Genomic DNA, 27147 nt, shown 5'->3' with positions numbered 1-27147 from the left:
TTGATTTTTTCCTCAACCAACTGTGCAAAGTTTGCTTCTCCGAGTCCTATCGACCAGGACAAAAGACCTGGCTTGCCGCAAAACGACCAGTTTTAGCAGTAGGTTAGGGGTTTACCGGCCAGGTAACCGCTAACGGCGTGTTGTGTAACCGGGCCCTGGACGTCAAGAAGTCAGTCGACCGCTTGTTTGGTTAGCAGTTCAGGAAGGAATATGGCTACATTTGTTTGTTCTGTCAATAAGCATTCCACAGGGCTTCTCAGAGAGCTTGAGGTTTCATGCTGCGACTGGGTGCAAGTGCTTTGTCACATTCGTAATGTGTACGTCGTTTGTTGCCAAGGATAGTGAATGTAAGCCACATGGTTACAGGTGTGAAGGAAGGAGATCCGTCTTGACATTTATTCCTGGCTCGTAAGACTTGCTGCACTGGATTCCGCGAAACGTTGGTTTATTTCTTTTCTTGTGTTTGGTAAGCTCAGGAAACACAATCCAGGATTTTTTGTTTCGAGCAAGTAGAAGTTGTAGTTGTTGTTGTTTTGCCGTTAGAAGTACCATATTATGTGATCAGGAATGTAAAATGGCAAAACCGTCATTCATACGTGTACACATTCACGTAAATATATATGGAGACAGAGGCATTCTTAGAAGACAGACATTATTGAATTACTTTATCTTTTTACAGCAGTTTCTTTGAAGTTGAAATGGGAATGCTGTCCACATGGAAGGCGTTTTCACACAGTGTACCCCCCCCCCCCCCCCCCCCCCCCCCCGATTCATACACAGTTATGAAACTGTGAAACTGATGGAGTGTTTCTCTGTTATTTTCCGATTAATGAAGCATCTACCAGCTTCATAACCCATTAAGGAACATGTGTATTTTTTACGTTTTTCTATATACTTATTTCTGTGATGTAATTTTGTCACATCCCTGCTTTCTGGATTTTCATAACTGTCCAACTTTTCTTTTTCCAATGAAAAGAAATGTCTCGTGGATATGTAGTAAGTTGTAACACGTGATCAGAAACCATGAGAGAGAGAGAGAGAGAGAGAGAGAGGGTGGCTTTAGGACAACAACCACCCACTAATTTCGTTACGGAATGAACAGCAGAGTTCAAAACAAGACGTATTTGTAAACCTACACACAGACCCCCGTTGTCAGGTAGATATCTAGGGTCAGGATGGGGCTGAGTTCTCCAGTCCACCTGTCTCTGATTCTCGCTTCACTTGATGGTCCCGACCACACACACCTGTGCACGTTAGGGCTTCACGGTAGGGTGAACACAGGGCTTTGTCTCCCTCCCTCTCCCTTCTTCAAGGGGCTCCCGTTTCACTCGTTAGCTACAGGTGTGTGGGTTCCGCTTATGTTGGCAGCCATACTGGAGGTCCGCGGTCCTGGATTGCGATAGTCTGGTTTGGATGTCCCGGTGTGTGTGTGTGTGTGTGTGTGTGTGTGTGTGTGTGTGTGTGTGTGTGTGTGTGTGTGCATGCGCGCGCATGAGCATCCTGCACACAGAGATTTAACAAGGGCAGATAGAACAACATGTATTAAGAGAGTTTGTGACACTCATCCACACCCCCCTCCACACCCCATAAGAGAACACACGAATTATCAAACAACATTGTCCAAACTCAATATGACTGACAGTGCTGCTCGAACTAGTTGCCTGCGATTTTGATTTGTTTTCTATTTTATTTCGAACCAGAAAAATTGCCAAATACACATCCAGACTATTGCACTTGAGAGCATAAAATCAAACATAATCAAATCATAAACATTTTTTATTAATGTCTGTACACACACTAATTTGATCGAACTCTCTATACACACACACACACACATACAGCGACATTGCCAACTGAACAAGTGACTTGATAGGACAAAAACAAAGTCATAATCAAGCCTTAGTTTAGACTTATCGTAATGTTTTTATATAATGGGTCAAATTTAATCCACTTTACTCACGCTCCGATGCCTTTTTTTTTTTTCCACAAAGTGACATTTTATTTACTGCAATGGGCTGTATACATACAGATATTTTTGCTCCTGTAATTGATATCGTAATCTCACTGTTTTTTTAATTTTAATAATCATATTTTTGGTTCACTTATCCCTGCCAACTTTTTGTATTGGGTACAGGTGTTTATGCAGTGTCCCCGTTTGGATTATTTGTGGCAAATCTAGTGTACGTGATGTTGTAGCTTATTGTGGCTTGTTTCACGCAGTGTACCTAGGAACTAACATGTATGTTTCAGTATCGGATCTTTTGTATTTTTCTTGTTCTCTATTTTCATAGCCAGGCAATCTTATATTTAGTTCATGTATATAATGATCCTTTTTTTATTTTTTAAATAGCATGCAGGTCAGTTACTGCATAAATAGCTTTAATTTTAGGCTCTGGCAGTATAAAAATGTTAATAAATCATCATCAAACCTTAAATTCGGTTGATTTGCTAAAAGTCAACAGTATCACCTCTTTATTTGGTCGAGAAACTTTTAAAACACAGTATAGACGTTCGATTTCAAAAGCAAATGGACGAAACCCAGTGGTAGGAAAATTTAGAAAGCAAAAAGAGAGAATTGGGAAATGGGAGGCAGGCTGGAGTTTGTGTTTTATGGTACTCATAAAACAGATTTTTACTCGCCCCAACTACCAGTTGGATTAAAACATTTGATATGAGTAGCTGGCTTAGAATTCCGAAAATTTGTTTTCGTAACATTTACAATGCCAGTATTCATCTGAAACGCACACACACACACACACACACACACACACACACATTCACACACGCACACACACACACACACACATACAAACACACACATGCACACACACACACACGCACACATACAGATACACGCACATAGACACAAACACACACACACACAATCACTCACACATACACACGCACACAGACACACACTCACACACATACAAGCACACACACGCAAAGACACACACACACACGCACACAGACACACACATACACGCACACACACATAGAGCTAACTTACCCCCCCTCACCCTCCAACACTAAGTCCCCGTCCTCCGCCCCCTCCTCCCCCCCCCCTCCCCTCGTCTCTCCCCCTCCCACACACACACTCACACACTTGGTTGACTTACCCCCCCCCCCTCACCCCCCAACAGTTTTATTTAGTCCCTCCAGTCCCCCCCCCCCCCCCCCACCATACCACCCCCTCCTCAGGCATTCATCTGCCAGCAACTCCACTAACCCCAGTTGTGTTGTAGTAAAGCAGATCACTCCCCCTAGTTAGTCGGGCTCGGTGTATTACGCAAACCGGAGAAACACGTGTACAGGCGTCATGACTGGCTATAAAAGGGGGATGGGCCTGGTGCGGGTAGGTCAGTTTGCAACTTGCTGTCAACTGAAAACATGTCTGGACGTGGTGAAGGAGGAAAAAAGGGAAAGAGCAAGTCATCGCACAAGAGTGCAGTTCCCTGTGGGGCGTCCTCCACCGACTCCCCAAAGCAACATGCCAAGAGGTTGGATGCCGGAGCCCTGTGTACCTGGCCGCCGTGCTGAAATACTTGGCGTGCTCAAGTGCTGGAGCTGGCAGGCCAGGCTGCCCGTGGGAAAGATCAGAATCATTCCCTCGTCACCTTCAGCTGGTCACCCCACGCGCGAGCTCAACAGCTCATGTCCGGTGTGACCTCATCCAGGGTGAAATGCTGCACAAGCGTATTTATACTTCAAGTTCGAATGAGACCATTCCGAGCTAAGGTTTTCGTTAAGACGTTAACGGGACGCAGCCCCTGCCACGGAGCAATCAAGATGAAGAAATTCTACACCCTAATTCCAGTTCTCCTCCGGACCAGTCCTTCTGGCTACCCAAGCCTTTTCCAGGGCTACCTCACACCACCCTTCATCCCTCACCCCCCTTCCAGGCCTTCATAGGGGCCCCTTGTCTTCCCCAAGGAGGGTTGGGACATCTCATTGCAAAGTTGATATCTTTCAGTTGTGGGAGTTCTGGTGTTGGTATATGAGGTCAGCCTACAATTGAGACTCGCTAAATCAGACGAACTACTATCCAACCATAACCCAAAACACAACAAATGACAGAACACAACACCACAAACATTTCACGAACACACAATACATACACACACACACACATTAGGACAACGAGATACAGACACAACACAACACATCACGAACACATACAGAAACACACACACAACAACACCACACCACACAAAACTTACAGAACAACCATCATACACAATACACAACACACACAATGAGACGATCGAACGACACAGCACACCAAACAAACACACCAACAACATCCAACACTACACCAAACTTTCGAACGATCCAAAAACATTCTACCTCATAACTAGCACATCGATACAGACACAATAAAAACATACCAAACACTAAACAAACACCACAGCCACACACCCACACACACACACATACACACAATTTCAACGAACATACATACATAGCATAACAACCACTTAGATGCGATCAGATTAATCTAATTCATACAACACAAAACGCCCAAACACATCGAAATCACAACACACACACACACAAAAATTTACAAACACATATGCACTTACACACAAATTGATACAGATCGAATACAGACACAATACACACATCACAACATACTACACAAATTCAGATACACGCAACATGTAACAAGATACATTTTTTACACACAATTGAAGATAGATCATTTATACACATCCATCACATTTTTAACTCACACAAGACAGAATTTTATTAACCATACAGACACGTTTACCCAAAGATAGCACAATTCCTACGATTAATTCAACTAGTTATTGCGTTTCCCACTGACATTTTCTTTCGTTAGTTAATTCAGACTCCCCTTCGATTTTGTCAACTTAATAAGCATACCAATACTCTTGTTAGTCACTACCTCCACTCTACCCCTACTCCATAGAGACTTGAATTTCAACAATATTGTCCAAACTCAATGACTGAATGCTGCTGAACTAAATTGCTGCGATTTTATTTATTTTTATTTCATTTGAACCTAAAAATTGCCAAATAACATCCAGATATGCACTTAACAAAATCAAACATATCAAACCTAAACATTTTTTATATGTTTGACACTGGTGAGTGAACTGTCTATACAACACACACTACCCACTCGCCAACTGAACCAGGCTTGTGGACTAAAACACAAAATATAAGCAGCCTTAGTTGCTAGGGTTTTTCCTTATATGATGGTCAATTAATAATCAGCCACTTGACCACGCACATGCTATTATCCAGAAGGACATTTATTAACATGCGTTATTTCATAAAAGAAATATTGCCCTTTATTGATCGAACACTTATTTTTTATTTAATAATCATTTTCAATACCACCAACTTAGATATTGGGACAGGGATATGAGTTCCGATTGGATTGTGGCAATTGTGTCTATGTACTATTGGGTTTGTTTCCGCAGTATCGGTAACAACATTATTTCAGATCGGATCTTTTGAATTTGTTGTTCTCTTTTTCAAGCCAGAATCTTAATGTTCATTACATAAACCCCCTCAAAAAAACCCTATGCAGTCCCTACTGCACAAAACTAATTTTAGGACGCAGTATAAAAAATAATAAATATACAACCTAATTCGGTTGATTTGCTAAAAGTCACGTTCTCTTTTTTGGCGGAAACTTAAAACAGATGACGATGCAGGAGAAAACCAGGGAGGAAATTGCAAAAGGAGAATTGGGATGAGCGCTGGAGTGTGTGGACCTAAAACGTTTTTACTCGCCCCATACATGGTTAAGGTAGTAGCGGCTATCAGAATTCCGTACATTCAAGCCAGTATTCTAAACGACGACCCCAACATCAATGAACACACACTAACCAACAAACACTGCCACACACACAGCCATCAGTACCTCACACCACACCACACATCACTACACTAACACGCACCAGCCAACCACAACAGCACACACACGCAAAGACACACACACACACGCACACAGACACACACATACACGCACACACACATAGAGCTAACTTACCCCCCCCTCTACCCCCCTCACCCTCCAACACTAAGTCCCCGTCCTCCTCCCCCCTCTCCCCCCCTCGTCTCTCCCCCTCCCACACACACACTCACACACTTGGTTGACTTACCCCCCCCCCCTCACCCCCCAACAGTTTTATTTAGTCCCTCCAGTCCCCCCCCCCCCCCCACCATACCACCCCCTCCTCAGGCATTCATCTGCCAGCAACTCCACTAACCCCAGTTGTGTTGTAGTAAAGCAGATCACTCCCCCTAGTTAGTCGGGCTCGGTGTATTACGCAAACCGGAGAAACACGTGTACAGGCGTCATGACTGGCTATAAAAGGGGGATGGGCCTGGTGCGGGTAGGTCAGTTTGCAACTTGCTGTCAACTGAAAACATGTCTGGACGTGGTGAAGGAGGAAAAGTCAAGGGAAAGAGCAAGTCTCGCACAAGAGTGCAGTTCCCTGTGGGGCGTCTCCACCGACTCCTTCGCAAAAGCAACCATGCCAAGAGTGTGGATGCCGGAGCCCCTGTGTACCTGGCCAGCCGTGCTGAAATACTTGGCTGCTCAAGTGCTGGAGCTGGCAGGCCAGGCTGCCCGTGAGGAGAAGAAGATCAGAATCATCCCTCGTCACCTTCAGCTGGTCATCCGCAACGACGCGGAGCTCAACAAGCTCATGTCCGGTGTGACCATCATCCAGGGTGAAATGCTGCACAAGCGTATTTACTACTTCAAGTTCGATGAGACCTATTCCGAGCTGAAGGTTTTCGTTAAGTACGTTAAACGGGACGCAGCCCCCTGCACGGAGCAAGTCAAGATGAAGAAGGTCTACACCCTGAAAGTTCCGGTTCTCCTCCCGTAAGACCAGCTCCACCTACTGCTACTCAAGTCCTTTTCAGGGCTACCTCACACCTACCTTCACTTCCCTCACCCACCCCTTCCCAGGCCCTTCTTAGGGCCACCCTTGTCTTCCCAAGAGGGTTGGACATCTCATTGCAAAGTTGATATTCTTTCAGTTGTGGGTGTTCTGGTGTTGTATATGAGGTCAGCCTACAATTGAGACTCGTCTATTTGACGAGGCTTCTGATTTTAATTCAAACACACACACACACACACACACACACACACACACACACACACACACACACACACACACACACACACACACACAAACTTTCACGAACACACGCATACATGCACATACACACACACAATTGAGAGACAGATCGAGATACAGACACAAGCACAACACATACACAAACTTTCACGAACACACGCAAACATGCACACAAGAACACATACACACACAATTGAGAGACAGATCGAGATACAGACACAATCACAACACATATGAACACACACACACAGAAGAGAGATACACACACATACACAGCACACGCCCACACACAAACGACTAGCACATTGCCATACGATCGCTATACACCAACTGGTATTGCCGATTTCCCACCACTGACATTTTCTTTTCCGTTTATTTTAATCAGAACTCCACCCCTCAGATACAATGATCACATATAATAAAGCACTACACGAATACTCTGAGTAATGTCACTCACTCATCCACACACCCCTCCACACCCCATAAGAGAACACACGAATTATCAAACAACATTGTCCAAACTCAATATGACTGACAGTGCTACTCGAACTAGTTGCCTGCGATTTTGATTTGTTTTCTATTTCATTTCGAACCAGAAAAAATGCCAAATACACATCCAGAATATTGCACTTGAGAGCATAAAATCAAACATAATCAAATCATAAACATTTTTTATTCATGTCTGTACACACACTAATTTGATCGAACTCTCTATACACACACACACATACAGCGACATTGCCAACTGAACAAGTGACTTGATAGGACAAAAACAAAGTCATAATCAAGCCTTAGTTTAGACTTATCGTAATGTTTTTATATAATGGGTCAAATTTAATCCACTTTACTCACGCTCCGATGCCTTTTTTTTTTTCTCCACAAAGTGACATTTTATTTACTGCTATGGGCTGTATACATACAGATATTTTTGCTCCTGTAATTGATATCGTAATCTCACTGTTTTTTTTAATTTTAATAATCATATTTTTGGTTCACTTATCCCTGCCAACTTTTTGTATTGGGTACAGGTGTTTATGCAGTGTCCCCGTTTGGATTATTTGTGGCAAATCTAGTGTACGTGATGTAGCTTATTGTGGCTTGTTTCACGCAGTGTACCTAGGAACTAACATGTATGTTTCAGTATCGGATCTTTTGTATTTTTCTTGTTCTCTGTTTTCATAGCCAGGCAATCTTATATTTAGTTCATGTATATAATGATCCTTTTTTATTTTTTAAATAGCATGCAGGTCAGTTACTGCATAAATAGCTTTAATTTTAGGCTCTGGCAGTATAAAAATGTTAATAAATCATCATCAAACCTTAAATTCGGTTGATTTGCTAAAGTCAACAGTATCACCTCTTTATTTGGTCGAGAAACTTTTAAAACACAGTATAGACGTTCGATTTCAAAAGCAAATGGACGAAACCCAGTGGTAGGAAAATTTAGAAAGCAAAAAGAGAGAATTGGGAAATGGGAGGCGGGCTGGAGTTTGTGTTTTATGGTACTCATAAAACAGATTTTTACTCGCCCCAACTACCAGTTGGATTAAAACATTTGATATGAGTAGCTGGCTTAGAATTCCGAAAATTTGTTTTCGTAACATTTACAATGCCAGTATTCATCTGAAACGCACACACACACACACACACACACACATTCACACACGCACACACACACACACACACACACATACAAACACACACATGCACACACACACACGCACACATACAGATACACGCACATAGACACAAACACACACACACACACAATCACTCACACATACACACGCACACAGACACACACTCACACACATACAAGCACACACACGCAAAGACACACACACACACGCACACAGACACACACATACACGCACACACACATAGAGCTAACTTACCCCCCCCTCTACCCCCCTCACCCTCCAACACTAAGTCCCCGTCCTCCTTCCCCCCCCCCTCCCCTCGTCTCTCCCCCTCCCACACACACACTCACACACTTGGTTGACTTACCCCCCCCCCCTCACCCCCCAACAGTTTTATTTAGTCCCTCCAGTCCCCCCCCCCCCCACCATACCACCCCCTCCTCAGGCATTCATCTGCCAGCAACTCCACTAACCCCAGTTGTGTTGTAGTAAAGCAGATCACTCCCCCTAGTTAGTCGGGCTCGGTGTATTACGCAAACCGGAGAAACACGTGTACAGGCGTCATGACTGGCTATAAAAGGGGGATGGGCCTGGTGCGGGTAGGTCAGTTTGCAACTTGCTGTCAACTGAAAACATGTCTGGACGTGGTGAAGGAGGAAAAGTCAAGGGAAAGAGCAAGTCTCGCACAAGAGTGCAGTTCCCTGTGGGGCGTCTCCACCGACTCCTTCGCAAAAGCAACCATGCCAAGAGTGTGGATGCCGGAGCCCCTGTGTACCTGGCCGCCGTGCTGAAATACTTGGCTGCTCAAGTGCTGGAGCTGGCAGGCCAGGCTGCCCGTGAGGAGAAGAAGATCAGAATCATCCCTCGTCACCTTCAGCTGGTCATCCGCAACGACGCGGAGCTCAACAAGCTCATGTCCGGTGTGACCATCATCCAGGGTGAAATGCTGCACAAGCGTATTTACTACTTCAAGTTCGATGAGACCTATTCCGAGCTCAAGGTTTTCGTTAAGTACGTTAAACGGGACGCAGCCCCCTGCACGGAGCAAGTCAAGATGAAGAAGGTCTACACCCTGAAAGTTCCGGTTCTCCTCCCGTAAGACCAGCTCCACCTACTGCTACTCAAGTCCTTTTCAGGGCTACCTCACACCTACCTTCACCTCCCTCACCCACCCCTTCCCAGGCCCTTCTTAGGGCCACCCTTGTCTTCCCAAGAGGGTTGGACATCTCATTGCAAAGTTGATATTCTTTCAGTTGTGGGTGTTCTGGTGTTGTATATGAGGTCAGCCTACAATTGAGACTCGTCTATTTGACGAGGCTTCTGATTTTAATTCAAACACACACACACACACACAAACTTTCACGAACACACGCATACATACACATACACACACACAATTGAGAGACAGATCGAGATACAGACACAAGCACAACACATACACAAACTTTCACGAACACACGCAAACATGCACACAAGAACACATACACACACAATTGAGAGACAGATCGAGATACAGACATAATCACAACACATACGAACACACACACACACACACAGAAGAGAGATACACACACATACACAGCACACGCCCACACACAAACGACTAGCACATTGCCATACGATCGCTATACACCAACTGGTATTGCCGATTTCCCACCACTGACATTTTCTTTTCCGTTTATTTTAATCAGAACTCCACCCCTCAGATACAATGATCACATATAATAAAGCACTACACGAATACTCTCAGTAATGTCACTCACTCATCCACACCCTACTCCACACCCCATAAGAGAACACACGAATTATCAAACAACATTGTCCAAACTCAATATGACTGACAGTGCTGCTCGAACTAGTTGCCTGCGATTTTGATTTGTTTTCTATTTCATTTCGAACCAGAAAAATTGCCAAATACACATCCAGAATATTGCACTTGAGAGCATAAAATCAAACATAATCAAATCATAAACATTTTTTATTCATGTCTGTACACACACTAATTTGATCGAACTCTCTATACACACACACACATACAGCGACATTGCCAACTGAACAAGTGACTTGATAGGACAAAAACAAAGTCATAATCAAGCCTTAGTTTAGACTTATCGTAATGTTTTTATATAATGGGTCAAATTTAATCCACTTTACTCACGCTCCGATGCCTTTTTTTTTCACAAAGTGACATTTTATTTACTGCAATGGGCTGTATACATACAGATATTTTTGCTCCCGTAATTGATATCGTAATCTCACTGTATTTTTTTTTTTAATAATCATATTTTTGGTTCACTTATCCCTGACAACTTTTGTATTGGGTACAGGTGTTTATGCAGTGTCCCCGTTTGGATTATTTGTGGCAAATCTAGTGTACGTGATGTTGTAGCTTATTGTGGCTTGTTTCACGCAGTGTACTTAGGAACTAACATGTATGTTTCAGTATCGGATCTTTTGTATTTTTCTTGTTCTCTATTTTCATAGCCAGGCAATCTTATATTTAGTTCATGTATATAATGATCCTTTTTTTTAAAAATAGCATGCAGGTCAGTTACTGCATAAATAGCTTTAATTTTAGGCTCTGGCAGTATAAAAATATTAATAAATCATCATCAAACCTTAAATTCGGTTGATTTGCTAAAAGTCAACAGTATCACCTCTTTATTTGGTCGAGAAACTTTTCAAACACAGTATTGACGTCCGATTTCAAATGGAAATGGACGAAACCCAGTGGTAGGAAAATTTAGAAAGCAAAAAGAGAGAATTGGGAAATGGGAGGCGGGCTGGAGTTTGTGTTTTATGGTACTCATAAAACAGATTTTTACTCGCCCCAACTACCAGTTCGTGTCTGGAGGGTATACAAGTTTGCTTCTTTGGGGGGCAACTATGGTGACGTTCCAGCATAGCTGGTCCTTTGTTGCTGAATTGGTAATAAACGGATTTTCTTTGTTTTTTGTTTTGGGGGGTAAGTCAACCAAGTGTGTGTGTGCGTATGTGTATGTGTGTGTGCGGGGGTGGGGGGGGTGGGGACGGGGGCGGAGGAGGGGGACTGGAGGAGGGTGAGGGGGGTAGAGGGAGGGTAAGTCAACTCTCTGTGTGTGTGCGTGTGTATGTGTGAGTGTTTGTGTGTGTGTGTGTGTGTGCATGCGCGCGCATGAGCATCCTGCACACAGAGATTTAGCAAGGGCAGATAGAACATGCCCTGCCTGATTTCCTCATTAAATTATGATGTTTATTAAGGTTCTGAGTCATCTCTGTCACTATTTGACTATTCTGACTGACCTCCGTATTATCATTTTCAATTCAAGGAAATATTTTAGACGTCTGACTTTTCGAATACGCCATGTAGGAGGCATTTTTTGTTTAAAAAAAAATGCGCTGGGTTGTTTTTTTTACTGGAAAATATTGTACACGTGAAAACAGTGTTTATGAAAAATGGGGTAATGAAAGTGGACCAGTAATACCAGTTATGTTTATCAAAAAAGGGTTAATGAAAGTGGACCGATAATACCACTCATCGATGAATAATCTCAAAATATAACCCTCACACTCTAATGGGTTGGGTTCATTTCAACAAAAAACAAAAACAAAACAAAACAAACAAAAAAAGGATAACAAAAAACAACAACAACAAAAAAAAACAAAATGATAACAAAAAGAAAATAATAAAAAAAAGAAATGTTATCCAAGACAAAAACAATATCATTCTGCTTCTTCTGTAACTCTGAAGTTCCCAATTTGCTCATGTGTATGAATGGGATTTGAAGTGTACGACTGTTTTTATCTAGCCATGTATAGGTAGCTATACTCCGTCTTGGGGGTGGGTGGTAGGGGTGCATGCTGGGCATATTCTTGTTTCCATAACCCACAGAATTCTGGCATGGATTACAAGAGTGTGTATTTGATCATCTACATGTGTAATCACATGAAGAGGTTCAGGCACTAGCAGGTCCGCACATCCACACATGTTTGTGTGAAGCAATCCAGATGAGAGGTATCATACAATTAAGAAACAAGAGGTGAGAAGGTACAAGCTCGGAGCACATCAACTGAGCATGAATGGAAAGGAACAGACTGAAGAAATGTGGAGTGCATTTGTACTGAATATGTAGCTGGGCACTCTGAAATGCATCCAGACTCATAAAGCAGTAAGCGACCAAGAAAGCACTGAAAACAAATAAACACTAGACCTTTTTTCTGTTTAATGAAGTGACCATATAAATACTATATATACAGAAATACACATCCATTTTCACATGTGATCAGGTACAAACGATCAGTCATATAACAAATATATATTTCTAAGTAATAGAAGACCAAAAACACACAATCTTTCCAGAATCTCAACCATTCTAGATAAAAATGACGCAACGATTCACGGTTTCCCATAGATATTAGTCTATCAGTTTGTTCACCTATTTTCTGTTGCACAATATCCCACATTATGACATCCCTCTCTCTCTCCTTTTAAAATTTTTTTTAAGCTGTCCCACCACCGGTTGCTGTTTCAGTGGTGTTACCTCCACACCACCCGTTCCAAGCCCCCCCCCACACTGCCATACCCAGCACAGCCCACTGCAGTCCCGATACCAGCAGTCCACAGTCAGGGAAGTATTGATGCTAAGCCTCCAGGAGGTAACACAGCAGAATGGACTCTGCACTGGTGTTCTGTAGTGCCTGTTCTGATTCAACATTTGCAGGACACCACCTACAAAGCCCCTTTACTGGAGTGGAGTGGCCTAGAGGTAAATCGTCCGCCCTGGAGGCGAGATAATCTGAGCGCGCTGGTTCGAATCCCGACACAGTCGCCAGTATTTTCTCCCCCTCCACTAGACCTTGAGTGATAGTCTGGACACTAGTCATTTGAATGAGACGATAAACCGAGGTCCCGTGTGCAGCATGCACTTAGCGCACGTAAAAGAACCCACGGCAACAAAAGGTTTGCCCCTTGGCAAAATTCTATAGAAAAATCGATAGGAAAACATAAAAAAATTGCAGGCAGGAAAAAATACAAACAAATGAGTGGCGCTCTCAGTGTAGCGACGCACTCTCCCTGGGGAGAGCAGCCCGAATTTCACACAGAGAAATCTGTTGTGACAAAAAATGAGTAATGCAATACAGTACTGACGACAATAATTGCTTAGTCATGGTGCCAGATTGGCTGACAGGAGGAGCTCACCACACATGAAGTGAAGGGGCAATTGAAAGGTCAGCCATGTGAGCAGGGCATGAAAGGCCAGAGATACTGGGACAATGTATTGGATCAGGATGCTAAGAATAGTACTATGTAGGCCCGTTTCGGTATGGGAATGACCTCATGTCAAAGCTGCACTCTGCTTCCTTTCACATGTCAAAGCTGCACTCTCTGCTTCCTTTCACATGTCAAAGCTACACTCTCTGCTTCCTTTCATATGTCAAAGCTGCAATCTCTGCTTCCTTTCATATGTCAAAGCTGCAATCTCTGCTTCCTTTGACATGTCAAAGCTGCAATCTCTGCTTCCTTTGACATGTCAAAGCTGCACTCTGCTCCCTTTCATATGTCAAAGCTGCAATCTCTGCTTCCTTTGACATGTCAAAGCTGCACTCTGCTTCCTTTCACATGTCAAAGCTGCAATCTCTGCTTCCTTTCACATGATCAAAGCTGCACTCTGCTTCCTTTCATATGTCAAAGCTGCAGTCTGCTTCCTTTCACATGATCAAAGCTGCACTCTCTGCTTCCTTTGACATGTCAAAGCTGCAATCTCTGCTTCCTTTCACATGATCAAAGCTGCACTCTGCTTCCTTTCACATGTCAAAGCTGCAGTCTGCTTCCTTTCACATGTCAAAGCTGCAATCTCTGCTTCCTTTCACATGATCAAAGCTGCACTCTGCTTCCTTTCACATGTCAAAGCTGCAGTCTGCTTCCTTTCACATGTCAAAGCTGCAGTCTGCTTCCTTTCACATGATCAAAGCTGCAATCTCTGCTTCCTTTCACATGATCAAAGCTGCACTCTGCTTCCTTTCACATGTCAAAGCTGCAGTCTGCTTCCTTTCACATGTCAAAGCTACACACTCTGCTTCCTTTCACATGATCAAAGCTGCACTCACTGCTTCCTTTTACATGTCAAAGCTGCACTCACTGCTTCCTTTTACATGTCAAAGCTGCAGTCTCTGCTTCCTTTCATACTGTATCCTTGTGGTCAACCAGACTTGAGAGAAACGGACACCTGCAGTGTTGGTAAGAAAATTTGCTCAACGTTCCCGAAGACACATCTGTGAAGGGAATGACCCTCGACTGTGTGGTCCCACTTTCCCCGTCTGAGCCCACAACACTACTCAACTCTGTGTAGAAGCTAGACATGGGCCAAAAAAAAAATCCCACCTCTGAAGGGGCTTGGACCTGCATCTCCTAGTCATCAGTCTATAAACCTAACCACTTTGCCATGAAGGCTGCTTCACATTAGCATGACAGGACAATATGTTGAACCAAGTCACAAATCATCCAATTCTCAAAAATATGTACAGCAGGGCAAAAATCGACGCAATTGTGGGGTAAATCTCATGCATAACGCAAAAACACCCTGGTAAGTAAGTCCGGTACACTGACAAAGACCTGGGTGAAAGTTTGCTGTAAGCTCTATGCGAGGAAGAGTGCTATAACAATGTGTTATACCATTTTAAATGGTAAGTTAGAGGCTACAGAAATATTTTGAACCAATTTAACTTATGAATCAGAGACAATGGGGACAGCTTACTGAAGAAGTACAAATGGAAATATTTTGCTGGGTGTAGATAGAAATATTCTGCAGACGAAGTGTAAACAATAATAGTTCAAGTCAATGATGTGAACTGGAAGGAAAATAAAGAAAGGTGAATGGATTTTTCGTGGGCGTTTCAGGATTGACAGTTGCTGAAAACCTGAATGCAAAACATCGTAAGGAACAAAGTGCATGGTTTCTGCCGTGAAGGAAAAGTCATGGCGTCTTCTGTGAATACACTGACAACAACATTTGGCTAGATTGTTCAGTTTCACACCAGTTGTACGTGCTTACTTGTTTACTTACTCTTTCCTTTTTCTGTAAAGCAGATGTGCTGCAGTATATATGGATCAATCTGCACACTATGATGCCTTCTCGAAACTGAAAACCTGTGGTTTATCGAAAAGCAACAATGTGAGCATTTGTCTTAAGCCAAACAAAATATTGAGAAGAAAATCATAACTGTCACCTGCAATTAAAACAAACAGAATAGTGAACATAACTTCTTTGATTACCAACACCTCAAAATGTTAAAAGAAAATACATGCAATAAAAGTACAAATCAAACCCCAAAAAATTTTCTGGTATTAAATCAAAGATGTGATGGCAGACCATAATTATAAGCAGCCCGACACACCTATTGAAGCCTTGCATTCATGAAATGTGTGACCAGTTACAAACATGGAAAGAAAACGAGAACAGAAAAAGAAAAAAAAAGATTTCTTTTCAGAAAATTGAGTTGAGACAAAACTACTGTTGACTGACAGTGAAACATCACATGGTAATCTCAGAGACTAAACGATGAAGGGAACTCAATAAAAATGGGGAAAAAGATCAGTTTTGTTGGATACAAAAACAGGAGAAACCTTTATTTGGAGAGACAGGCAAGAACATTTTACAATGTGAGTGGTTTACAAAAATTGGTGTAAAAAAATCAAAATTTTAGTTTGTCTTATAAGCCATCGTTACACAATTCAATATCCAAATGGATGAATAAAATTGTATTGTATTGTACTGTACTGTATTGTATTGTAATAACTGACAGCATCCTGACAAAATCAGTCTCCAGTATTTAACCCATTAAGTGCTGTACCATGGTGAAATAGATCAGGGTGTGTGTGAATCTAATGTGCTTTTACTGTTTGTGACACTTTGTGGCGTAAATGAACCAAAGTAATGCCATCCCCAAAGAAGTCCAGGTAAATAGTGGTGACTGATACCCATCCTGACCAGTGAGCTCAGTTTTATCACAGTGTGGTGACAGCCCTTCACTGATGAGCATACTCGTCAGCTACAGTCAAGGAGCTAAATTTCCAAAGTGTACTGCCTGCAGTGAGTTCAGTCGCTGGATCACGTTCATATCATTTTATGGAGTGACAGCATACTGCTCTGCGTTGATTAACAGACGACAGATTTGAATGAAGCAGTTTTTCACTCAGACTGTGTCATGATGTCTGGATTTACAGCTGTTTGCAATGCCATGTGGATATCACACACAGAGTACATTGGTAACTTTTCCCAGACTCAACCTGATGCGTTTACTTGAGATATGATTCGTTGCTTAATAATCACTAATCAGACTGCACTTTCACATTCAGAACAGCAGCACGGACACTGCATGTGCTTCTCATTCAATGTCCAGAGACACCGACAAGACAAAACAAAAGGCAGGCACAGTGATGTAGGTACATCAATCCACTTTCTCTCCTTTTCCTCGTCAAACACAGGAAAGGCAACACTCAACAGAAACATCCCACACACAGATCTCTGGCACACATGTTCATTGGGGACTTGATGCTTCAATCATACACACATTTTCAAGACCTCATAATCATACATAAATGACATAAATGACAAACCACAACAGAAACTTTGGAAAACATTGCGTTGTAAACGTTTGTGTGGGAGGATGGGTGAAGATGAAGATGGCGGGGATCTGGTGGAGGGAAAGGACAGAAGGGGGGAGTGGCTAGGTGGGAGGGGATGGGAGGGGGTTGGGGGAGGGGCGGGGGGCTGGTGGTAAGAAGCACGACAACAACTGAGAAGTGCAAACATCTGAAGATGAAGACAAAGAGAAGTGCAAACATCTGAAGATGAAGACAAAGAGAAGTGCAAACATCTGAAGATGAAGACAAAGAGAAGTGCAAACATCTGAAGATGAAGACAAACAGAAGTGCAAACATCTTCGATGAAGACAAAGAGAAGTGCAAACATCTGAAGATGAAGACAAACAGAAGTGCAAACATCTGAAGATGAAGACAAACAGAAGTGCAAACATCTGAAGATGAAGACAAAGAGAAGTGCAAACATCTGAAGATGAAGACAAAGAGAAGTGCAAACATCTGAAGATGAAGACAAAGAGAAGTGCAAACATCTGAAGATGAAGACAAAGAGAAGTGCAAACATCTGAAGATGAAGACAAAGAGAAGTACATATTTGAATGTAGCTAGGTACCTACACAGGATCTTTTTTTTCTTCCAGACTATGGGGATGTAGTGGTTTTCACCAGATCCGTCCTTTAACCTGTCTAATAATGATAAGCGCTCCTTCACAATAACCCACCTGTTAACTGGGTCTCAACTGTCCTCTACACCCACCCTTCCATGAGCTTGTTTATCTTTTTTTCATATTTCGCATGGTGTCAAAAGCAAAGCTCTTCAGTTTCAGGGGTGACCACACTGGAAAAAAAAGTGTGCTAAAGCAGTGTGTGGGTGGGGGGTCACCATAATAAGGTAAGTGAGGCAGTACTTCATTCAGGTGGGGGGGGGGGGGGGTCACCATAATAAGGTAAGTGATGCAGTACTTCATTCAGGGCTGGGGGGGGGGGGGGGTCACCATAATAAGGTAAATGATGCAGTACTTCATTCAGGGGTGGGAGGGGGGTGGGAGGTGTCACCATAATAAGGTAAGTGATGCAGTATTTCATTCAGGGGAGGAATGGGGGGGGGGGGGATGTCACCATAATAAGGTAAGTGATGCAGTATTTCATTCAGGGGAGGAATGAGTGGGGGCGGGGGGGGGGGGTGTCACCAGGATAAGGTAAGTGATGCAGTACTTCATTCAGGGGAGGAATGGGGAGCGGGGGGGGGGGGGGGGATGTCACCATAATAAGGTCAGTGATGCAGTACTTCATTCAGGGGGGGAGCGGGGGGGGATGTCACCATGATAAGGTAAGTGATGCAGTACTTCATTCAGGGGGGGAGCGGGGGGGGATGTCACCATAATAAGGTAAGTGATGCAGTACTTCATTCAGGTGGGAGGGGCGGGGGGGTGTCACCATAATAAGGTAAGTGATGCAGTACTTCATTCAGGTGGGAGGGGCGGGGGGGTGTCACCATAATAAGGTAAGTGATGCAGTACTTCATTCAGGTGGGGGGGGGGGGGGGGCGGGGGGGTGTCATCATAATAAGGTAAGTGATGCAGTACTTCATTCAGGTGGGGGGGGGCGGGGGGGTGTCACCATAATAAGGTAAGTGATGCAGTATTTCATTCAGGTGGGGGGGGTGGGGGGGTGTCACCATAATAAGGTAAGTGATGCAGTACTTCATTCAGGTGGGGGGGAGGGGGGGGGGGTCACCATAATAAGGTAAGTGATGCAGTATTTCATTCAGGGAGGGAATGGGGGCCGGAGGGGGGGGGTCACCATGATAAGGTAAGTGATGCAGTACTTCATTCAGGGGAGGAGGGGGGGGATGTCACCATGATAAGGTAAGTGATGCAGTACTTCATTCAGGGGAGGAATGGGGAGGGAGGTGTCACCATGATAAGGTAAGTGATGCAGTACTTCATTCAGGTGGGGGGGCGGGGGGGTGTCACCATAATAAGGTAAGTGATGCAGTACTTCATTCAGGTGGGGGGGGGGGGGGGTGTCACCATAATAAGGTAAGTGATGCAGTACTTCATTCAGGGGAGGAATGGGGGGGGGGGGGTGTCACCATGATAAGGTAAGTGATGCAGTATTTCATTCAGGGGAGGAATGGGGGGGGGGGGTCACCATGATAAGGTAAGTGATGCAGTATTTCATTCAGGGGGGGAGGGGGGTGGGGGGTGTCACCATGATAAGGTAAGTGATGCAGTATTTCATTCAGGGGGGCAGGGGGGGGATGTCACCCTAATAAGGTAAGTGATGCAGTATTTCATTCAGGGGGGGAGGGGGGTGGGGGGTGTCACCATGATAAGGTAAGTGATGCAGTATTTCATTCAGGGGGGGAATGGGGGGGGGGGGGGGTGTCACCATGATAAGGTAAGTAATGCAGTATTTCATTCAGGGGAGGAATGGGGGGGGGGGGGGTCACCATGATAAGGTAAGTGATGCAGTATTTCATTCAGTCAGTCTCAGTTATAAGGATGATGAACAGGACATAAGACTTTAACGGTGAAATCAAACAAGCTACCCAGCTGAAGCCATCACTGAAAATGAACAAACTGTACAATCTGACAACTAATGTACAGGTTTTGTTTCTATCTACACAATATATACAATCAATATGAAGATGATAGCCTGATCTTTGATTTGAAATATATCTCTCTCTCACACACACACACAAACACACACACTCTCTGATCATTAACTAGCACAGTCATTCATGTGAAAAGAACATTTGCTTAACATCAATGTAATCTGTCTGTAGCAAGACCTTAAACGTTCGCTCAGTAATAATGTGTGTGCGTGTGTGTGTGCACAGGCACGCACACATGCATGCACACACATGTGCATTCGTGCACATAGTTGTGTATGTACAATCTACAGCATAAATAAATATTTTGATGTATGCTACTACCAAACATGTACCTCCTCCTCAATCAAAGTACACCATGAGATATGTTTTTACTTCTTGTGGCTTGAAGGAAGACATCCCTGAAATACAGAACAGCACCTCCAGATGTGGCTAAAACATCAACACAGAAAACATGTGGTAGGTCAGATGTCACAGAAAGATTAACACTGACAGACACAGATTGAATAACAATGAACAATGTGAAAGTTTACCTCAGCATTACACAAAATCCTCTTTTCTGTCACACCAGATAAATAACATGCTTTATGGAATTCTCTGTGTATCATCAACATTTTCTGCATGATTTTTAATTTTTGATTTTACTTCTTCGGAAAGACATGAAAAGTGCAATGGCAATTATGGACTGAAAGCATTCATTCCTCTGGCTCCAAAATTATGGGAGACTCACATGCACTGTTTTTCACAGTGGTGCAGTTCATGTGGTTCTTGACATTCGCAATAACACATGTGAACTAATACTATAGCACACGCTGAAAACGTCAGCATAGTGTGCAACAGAAAGCTGCACACACAAATTCAAAATAAATCACAAATCACCATATGAATCATCCATTTTCTTGCTCTTAAAGTACATCATCCTCTCTGTCATTCTAACTTCAATAAGCAGACATTATGTACAGCACTGCATTCTATCTATCAACCAAATATCAACAACAACAGCAAAAAGTCCTATAAACAGGAGTTACAATTTCAAATTGAAGATACTCAAACACTGAACATGTAACGTGTAAATGTTTTTGAATGTATACATGTTTTTAACCAGGTAAAAAAAAATATATATATATGATAGTCGTGTCCGACTATGACCATCAGAACAGCAGAGGAGGCACTGCTGTTCTGACTATTTTGGCTGGAATTTGATTATAGTGGAGAGTGTCTTGCCCAAGTTACATCCCCACTCTCTTGGCCAAGGGGGTCTTAGGACAGTCGGTGTTGCAATGGTTCCCAAAGGCTAACTAGCCCCAAAGGCTGCAGCACCAAGAGCCAGTGCAATTTTGCCTCCTAGTTTGAGAGTCACAGTCCTTCACAAAAGACTAAGCTGTAAATGGTTTCCCACTGACTGGAGAAGCCACTGATAATACAGCTCTCACTTTGCTGTTGGCCCAAATGTAAACTTATGTCAGTCTGTGATTTTAGCCGTAAAGCTGGCTGAATTACCGGTATCTGTTTTTGTTAGTCCTATCTTGCATGGCCTTTCACTTCAGCTGCTAAATGTCAAAATACCAAAGGAGAAATCAATTTTAAATGTTGTGCTATCAAACATGAAACAATGTGAAACAAAAAGCTCATGACACTGTAACCCTCACAATACAAGTTAGTTGCATTTTGGTTTTAATGTCAACATCTGTCTGAGACGGTATGGCTGAGAAGGACAACCTTTCCAGGAAGTGGGAGGGGCAGGGGACTTGTCTAACACCACACCCACACCACCAGATTGACACCATGTTACAATGAACAGAAGGAATGCCAATGTTTATGTTGGGTGTCTGTGTGATTTGAAATATAACATTCAGACTGACTGCTCAGTGGTCAATTTAACAAGCCAGCCAGTACCTGAAAACTGGAGAACACAAAGTATGGTGGTCAATGTGCACATCTACTTATCCTGGCAAACTGTTCCTATTGCCCGAGTCACGTTGTTTTTAGGTTGTAAATGTCTTTCAGACTTCTTAGAAAATAGTCCCACCCCCAGGACATGTTTATTAATATATACATATCTATATATAAATATATAAAAGACCATGACGCTTTGATCATTGCAACAGAACACAATCCGTGGAATATACATGTGTTGGCCTACCCTTGTAAATCAATTTGTTCCTCACAAGATTTGAACAGGTACTGGGTTTCCTTTCCCTTTATCAATTTTTTTCTTTCTTTTTTTTTTTTTTTTTACAAATATAAAAACATATTAAGGAGGCTGGCTTATCATGCAAATCTACACAACTACTAACATCAGTCCATCAACCAATCTACAAAGAGTTAAGGAGCAAATCTACACAACTACTAACATCAGTCCATCAACCAATCTACAAAGAGTTAAGAACACAGGGGGCTGGTGGGGGTAGAGGAAAGGGGGGATGGGTTGGGATATTGATAGAAAGGCTCAAATTAAATCATCTCCACAGATGTTCTGGTAACCAGAGGCTCAAATTAAATCATCTCCACAGATGTTCTGGTAACAGAGGCTCTAATTAAATCATCTCCACAGATGTTCTGGTAAACAGAGGCTCTAATTAAATCATCTCCACAGATGTTCTGGTAACCAGAGGCTCTAATTAAATCATCTCCACAGATGTTCTGGTAACCAGAGGCTCAAATTAAATCATCTCCACAGATGTTCTGGTAACCAGAGGCTCAAATTAAATCATCTCCACAGATGTTCTGGTAACCAGAGGCTCAAATTAAATCATCTCCACAGATGTTCTGGTAACCAGAGGCTCTAATTAAATCATCTCCACAGATGTTCTGGTAACCAGAGGCTCTAATTAAATCATCTCCACAGATGTTCTGGTAACCAGAGGCTCAAATTAAATCATTTCCACAGATGTTCTGGTAACCAGAGCTAAGCGTCTTTCTGCACTAAAATCAATGAAGAAAACCAGAAAAAATTCCCTGTCCCCCCCGCCCCCCTCCAAGCATGTGTAGCAATGACCTCCTTTAGACATTATTCATAAATATATTGAGTTACTTTATCCCATCTTTCGAAGGACAATACAACTGACAAACATTCCTTAAACTTCCAAAACAACCACAAGAGTACTTCTGAAAAAATGTGTGTACATGTGTTTGTGTGCATCCATTATTTTAAAGAAGCCATTGCCGTTCCCTTTCACAAGTCATAATCGGAAGTAGAACAGGAAAAACGTTTCCTGCCACCAAACAAAGACCACAGGGAAACACTATTTCCTGCAGTGTCTGTTGTGGGTGGGAAAAAAAACAACCAACCAAACAAAAAAAACAAAAAAACGTATGCCACAGTCTATAGCTGATGACATTTCCCTCACCAAACCCTGAGTCACACCAACAGCCTCTTCAACAACCCGCCCCCACAACAACAAATCACACACCTGCTACACAACCACAATCAACAGTAAGAGTCCATCAAAACCGGGCCATCCAAAAACTCTCACAACACTGCGGAACGTCCAGATTCCCTCCAACCAAACAATCCTTTCCACAATAACCCTCCAAACTCATGACGGGCGCAATAGCCGAGTGGTTTAAGCGTTGGACTTTCAATCTGAGGGTCCCGGGTTCGATTCACGGTAACGGCGCCTGGTAGGGAAAGGGTGGAGATTTTTCCGATCTCCCAGGTCAACATATGTGCAGACCTGCTAGTGCCTGAACCCCCTTCGTGTGTATACGTGCGCAGGAGATCAAATACGCACGTTAAAGATCCTGTAACCCATGTCAGTGTTTGGTGGGTTATGGAGACACGAAAATACCCAGCATGCATGAATCACGACAGAGTCATCGGCAAGTCGATGTTGGTTGTGTAACGGACAGAAAAAAAAGAACCCTACATGGTTTCTCCAGCAGTCCTCCCAAATCATCAATCCTTCTTTTCAACAGTGCCTTAAAGTCTGAACTTTCGTTAACAAAACAACCATCAACACAGTCACTGCAAAGTTTGCAGCATGACCAAAAAAAGCAGTCATCACAGTTTCATGGTCCACTGGTTTTTCTCCCCCTCATCATTCTCATTCTGCTCTTCCTCTACACACATACACACACACACACACACACAAGGCTTTTGCAGCAACGTCCTCTCAGACCATGCGGTCCAAGGTGTCCTGCATCAGAAATGTTCCTCGTAGATGATTTTGTCCCGGGGGGATGCGGGCAGGTCCAGGGCATGTGTGGAGCCGGCAGCCACGGAGGTCACAGCTCTGCGATACTGTTGGCGGGAACGAGTTTCACGGTCAATACACGTTGTTGCCCGCAGTTCTGTTGGTAGCAAAAAGAAGACGTGTTGGTGAAAGTGGTCTACTTTAAATGGAAAAAAGTAGATCAACACACACACACACTAAACCCAACAGAAAAATAGATAGCAATGACAACAAAAACAATATCAACAACAAACACACACACACTTAAAATCCAACAGAAAAATAGAAAATGATAGCAACAGCACACACACATACACCAACAATAAAACAAAATAAAACATAGCAAAAAATCACTGAATTGCTGTCATTCACACAGTACTTTCCAACCATGACAATAAATTAACATTACTTCACTTTTTTTGTTTTTTTGTTAATGAAATATGGTTTGAGAAAGCAAACATGATTTTCATTTTTTCAACAACATAGCACAACAACGTGAGGTGTCAGCAAAGTCTGTGAATAAAGATGTTGCTGTATGCATTCCATAAAGATCGCATCAATGTGAGAATCAAATATACAGCTTTTGCAAATGGCTATCCACCATATGGTAAAGCCTTAATTATTGCTTGATGACTTTTACATGCAACTTGTTGTAAGCAAAATTTAAACATTTTGGGATGGAAATTACTGTGCACTGAAATCACTGTTATGAACTTTGCCATATTGCCAGTAATGCTTACAGCAGGAAATACCTGTATCATATTTTGTGTGTGTGTGTGTGTGGGTGTGTGTGTGTGTGTGCGTGTGTGTGTGTGAGAGAGAGAGAGACAGTCAGACAGACAGACAGACAGACACAAAGATAGAGACAGACAGACCAACAGACACAAAGATAGAGACAGACAGAGAGAGAGAGAGAGACAGACAGACCGACAGACACAAAGATAGAGACAGACAGACAGACAGACAGACAGAGAGAGATAATGAGAGAGACACACAGACAGAGAGACACAAAGAGAGACAGAGACAGAGAGAGGGAGGGGTCATATATATCTGATTTAAACAAAGTTATGTTTCAAGTTCAGTTTCAAGGAAACAGTAAAGGAATAGAGACTGATGGACAATATTCTGATTGAGAACGTCATCTGACATACTGATTTCTTCATTACATCAGATCACTGTATAAATGTTAAAAACACAAACACAAGGAGAAAAAAAAGAGATGCAGTTTGGACAAGACAGAAATGACCATTTCATACTAATCCAAATGGCACATGGTTAAAGTCACTTCCCTTTAACAGTTTCATTTCCACACAATGTGGTTTAACACACATTTTGTTGGATATTCCCTTGACTTAATTTTTCTGCACCTGACTCTTGTGGATGAGCATACATTTCGTTTGTTTCAAACACAGAAACACAAAATCACAGATGAAACTTTTGTATTTGTATTTGTATTTCTTTTTATCACAACAAATTTCTCTTTGTGAAATTCGGGATTCTCTCCCCCAGGGAGAGTGCATCGTTAAACTACAGCGCCACCCATTTAAAAAAAAAAAATTTCCTGCATGCAGTTTTATATATTTTTCCAATCGATGTCGATTTTTCTACAGAATTTTTCCAGGAACAACCCTTTTGTTGCTGTGGGTTCTTTTATGTGCGCTAAGTGCATGCTGCACATGGGACCTCGGTTTATCGTCTCATCCGAATGACTAGCGTCGAGACCACCACTCAAGGTCTAGTGGAGGGGGTGAAAATATCGGCGGCTGATCCGTGATTCAAACCAGTGTGCTCAGATTTTCTTGCTTCCTAGGCAGATGCGTTACCTCTAGGCCAACACTACACTCAAAACAACAATTACAAGGATAATAGAAAGAAACAACTGGAGAAGTGTGCTCAATTCTTGACCGACCTCCCCCATAACAAACAAGCAAACAACAACAATAACACAATAATTATAGGATTGAAACTTAATTACCTGTTGTTTTTTTACAGATCAAGTAAAAAAAACAAAATCAAATATAAAAAAAGGGGTTTGGGGGGTGGGAGGGAGAAAAAAAAAGATCACACACACACACACACACACACACACACACACACACACACACACACACAAAGAAAGACAAAAAAAGACAGGAAATGCGAAATAATTACTTGATACATATCAGTTTTCAAAACAGGTCATCACTGATGCTGCAGAGAGAGCAGATAAAAGGCTGAAGGAAGAGTGACTTCTTGTGTGAGTGAGGAATGGGGTCAAGGAATTCAACACACAAAAGAACACATTACCGGTTTAATCAAAAACAGTTTAGTACAGAATCGATCAATAAAAAAATTAAAAAAACAAAAACAAGAGAGGCAAGGCCTTCAAGACTCACTTGTGATACACTTTTAAAAAAAACCCAAGCTTTTTATGTATTGTGCATAATTTCAAAATGTAATATTTAAGATGAGAAAGATCAGTTTAAAGCAAATTAAGTCCCCTAGCATTAATCACAGAGTAATTTCCCTCTTTTACTATCTGCACCAAAACGTTTGCAAAATAAATAAAACTTCCATGCTTAGCAAAAGAAGTTCCTGTTTGAACAAAAAATGATATTAATGACTGCTCTTGTTGTTGGGTCAGAATATCAAATCAAAGTGCCAAGTTTAGAGAATACAAAAAATATAAATATAACAGTAAATGCAGTTTGCATATAATTAGGCTTCATTTAAAAAAATTTTTTGTGCCCATCCCAGAGGTGCAATATTGTTTTAAACAAGATGACTGGAAAGAACTGAAATTTTCCTATTCTTATGCCTAATTTGGTGTCAACTGACAAAGTATTTGCAGAGAAAATGTCAATGTTAAAGTTTACCACGGACACACAGACACACACACAGACAACCAAACACCGGGTTAAAACATACTCACTTTGTTTACACAAGTGAGTCAAAAAACCCCAACAGCATAGGGTAAACAAACTAAATAAATAAGTCATCTGTGAAGACAGTGCATGCAGAGACAATTGAAA

General features: G+C 42.4%; 2 protein-coding genes and 1 pseudogene across 4 annotated transcripts in view; 2 read left to right on the top strand and 1 right to left on the bottom strand.

Moving 5' to 3' along the window:
* Positions 1-220: 220 nt before the first annotated feature.
* On the top strand, positions 221-6872 carry LOC143281429 (histone H2A-like; annotated as a pseudogene).
* A 2529-nt stretch (positions 6873-9401) lies between these two features.
* On the top strand, positions 9402-9866 carry LOC143281428 (histone H2A-like). The gene has a single exon (XM_076586638.1). It carries the CDS (start codon positions 9402-9404, stop codon positions 9864-9866), a length of 465 nt encoding a protein of 154 aa, XP_076442753.1.
* Positions 9867-19611: 9745 nt separating this feature from the next.
* Positions 19612-27147, bottom strand: part of LOC143281009 (uncharacterized) — a 55078-nt gene continuing 47542 nt past the window's right edge. Inside the window, exon 14 of one of the 3 annotated variants that reach the window (XM_076585888.1) lies at positions 19612-24254. In XM_076585888.1, coding sequence (XP_076442003.1) covers positions 24106-24254 — 149 coding nt within the window. In that variant the 3' untranslated portion in view covers positions 19612-24105. The remainder of the gene's footprint in view (positions 24255-27147) is intronic. The other 2 variants (XM_076585889.1, XM_076585890.1) reach the window with 2 other exon arrangements.

This window comes from Babylonia areolata, chromosome 4 (genome assembly GCF_041734735.1).
Source record: "Babylonia areolata isolate BAREFJ2019XMU chromosome 4, ASM4173473v1, whole genome shotgun sequence".
In the NCBI taxonomy this organism is placed as follows: Eukaryota; Metazoa; Mollusca; class Gastropoda; order Neogastropoda; family Buccinidae; genus Babylonia; species Babylonia areolata.
Note: the sequence above shows the minus strand (reverse complement) of the source record. Positions and strands in the feature narration are given on the sequence as shown.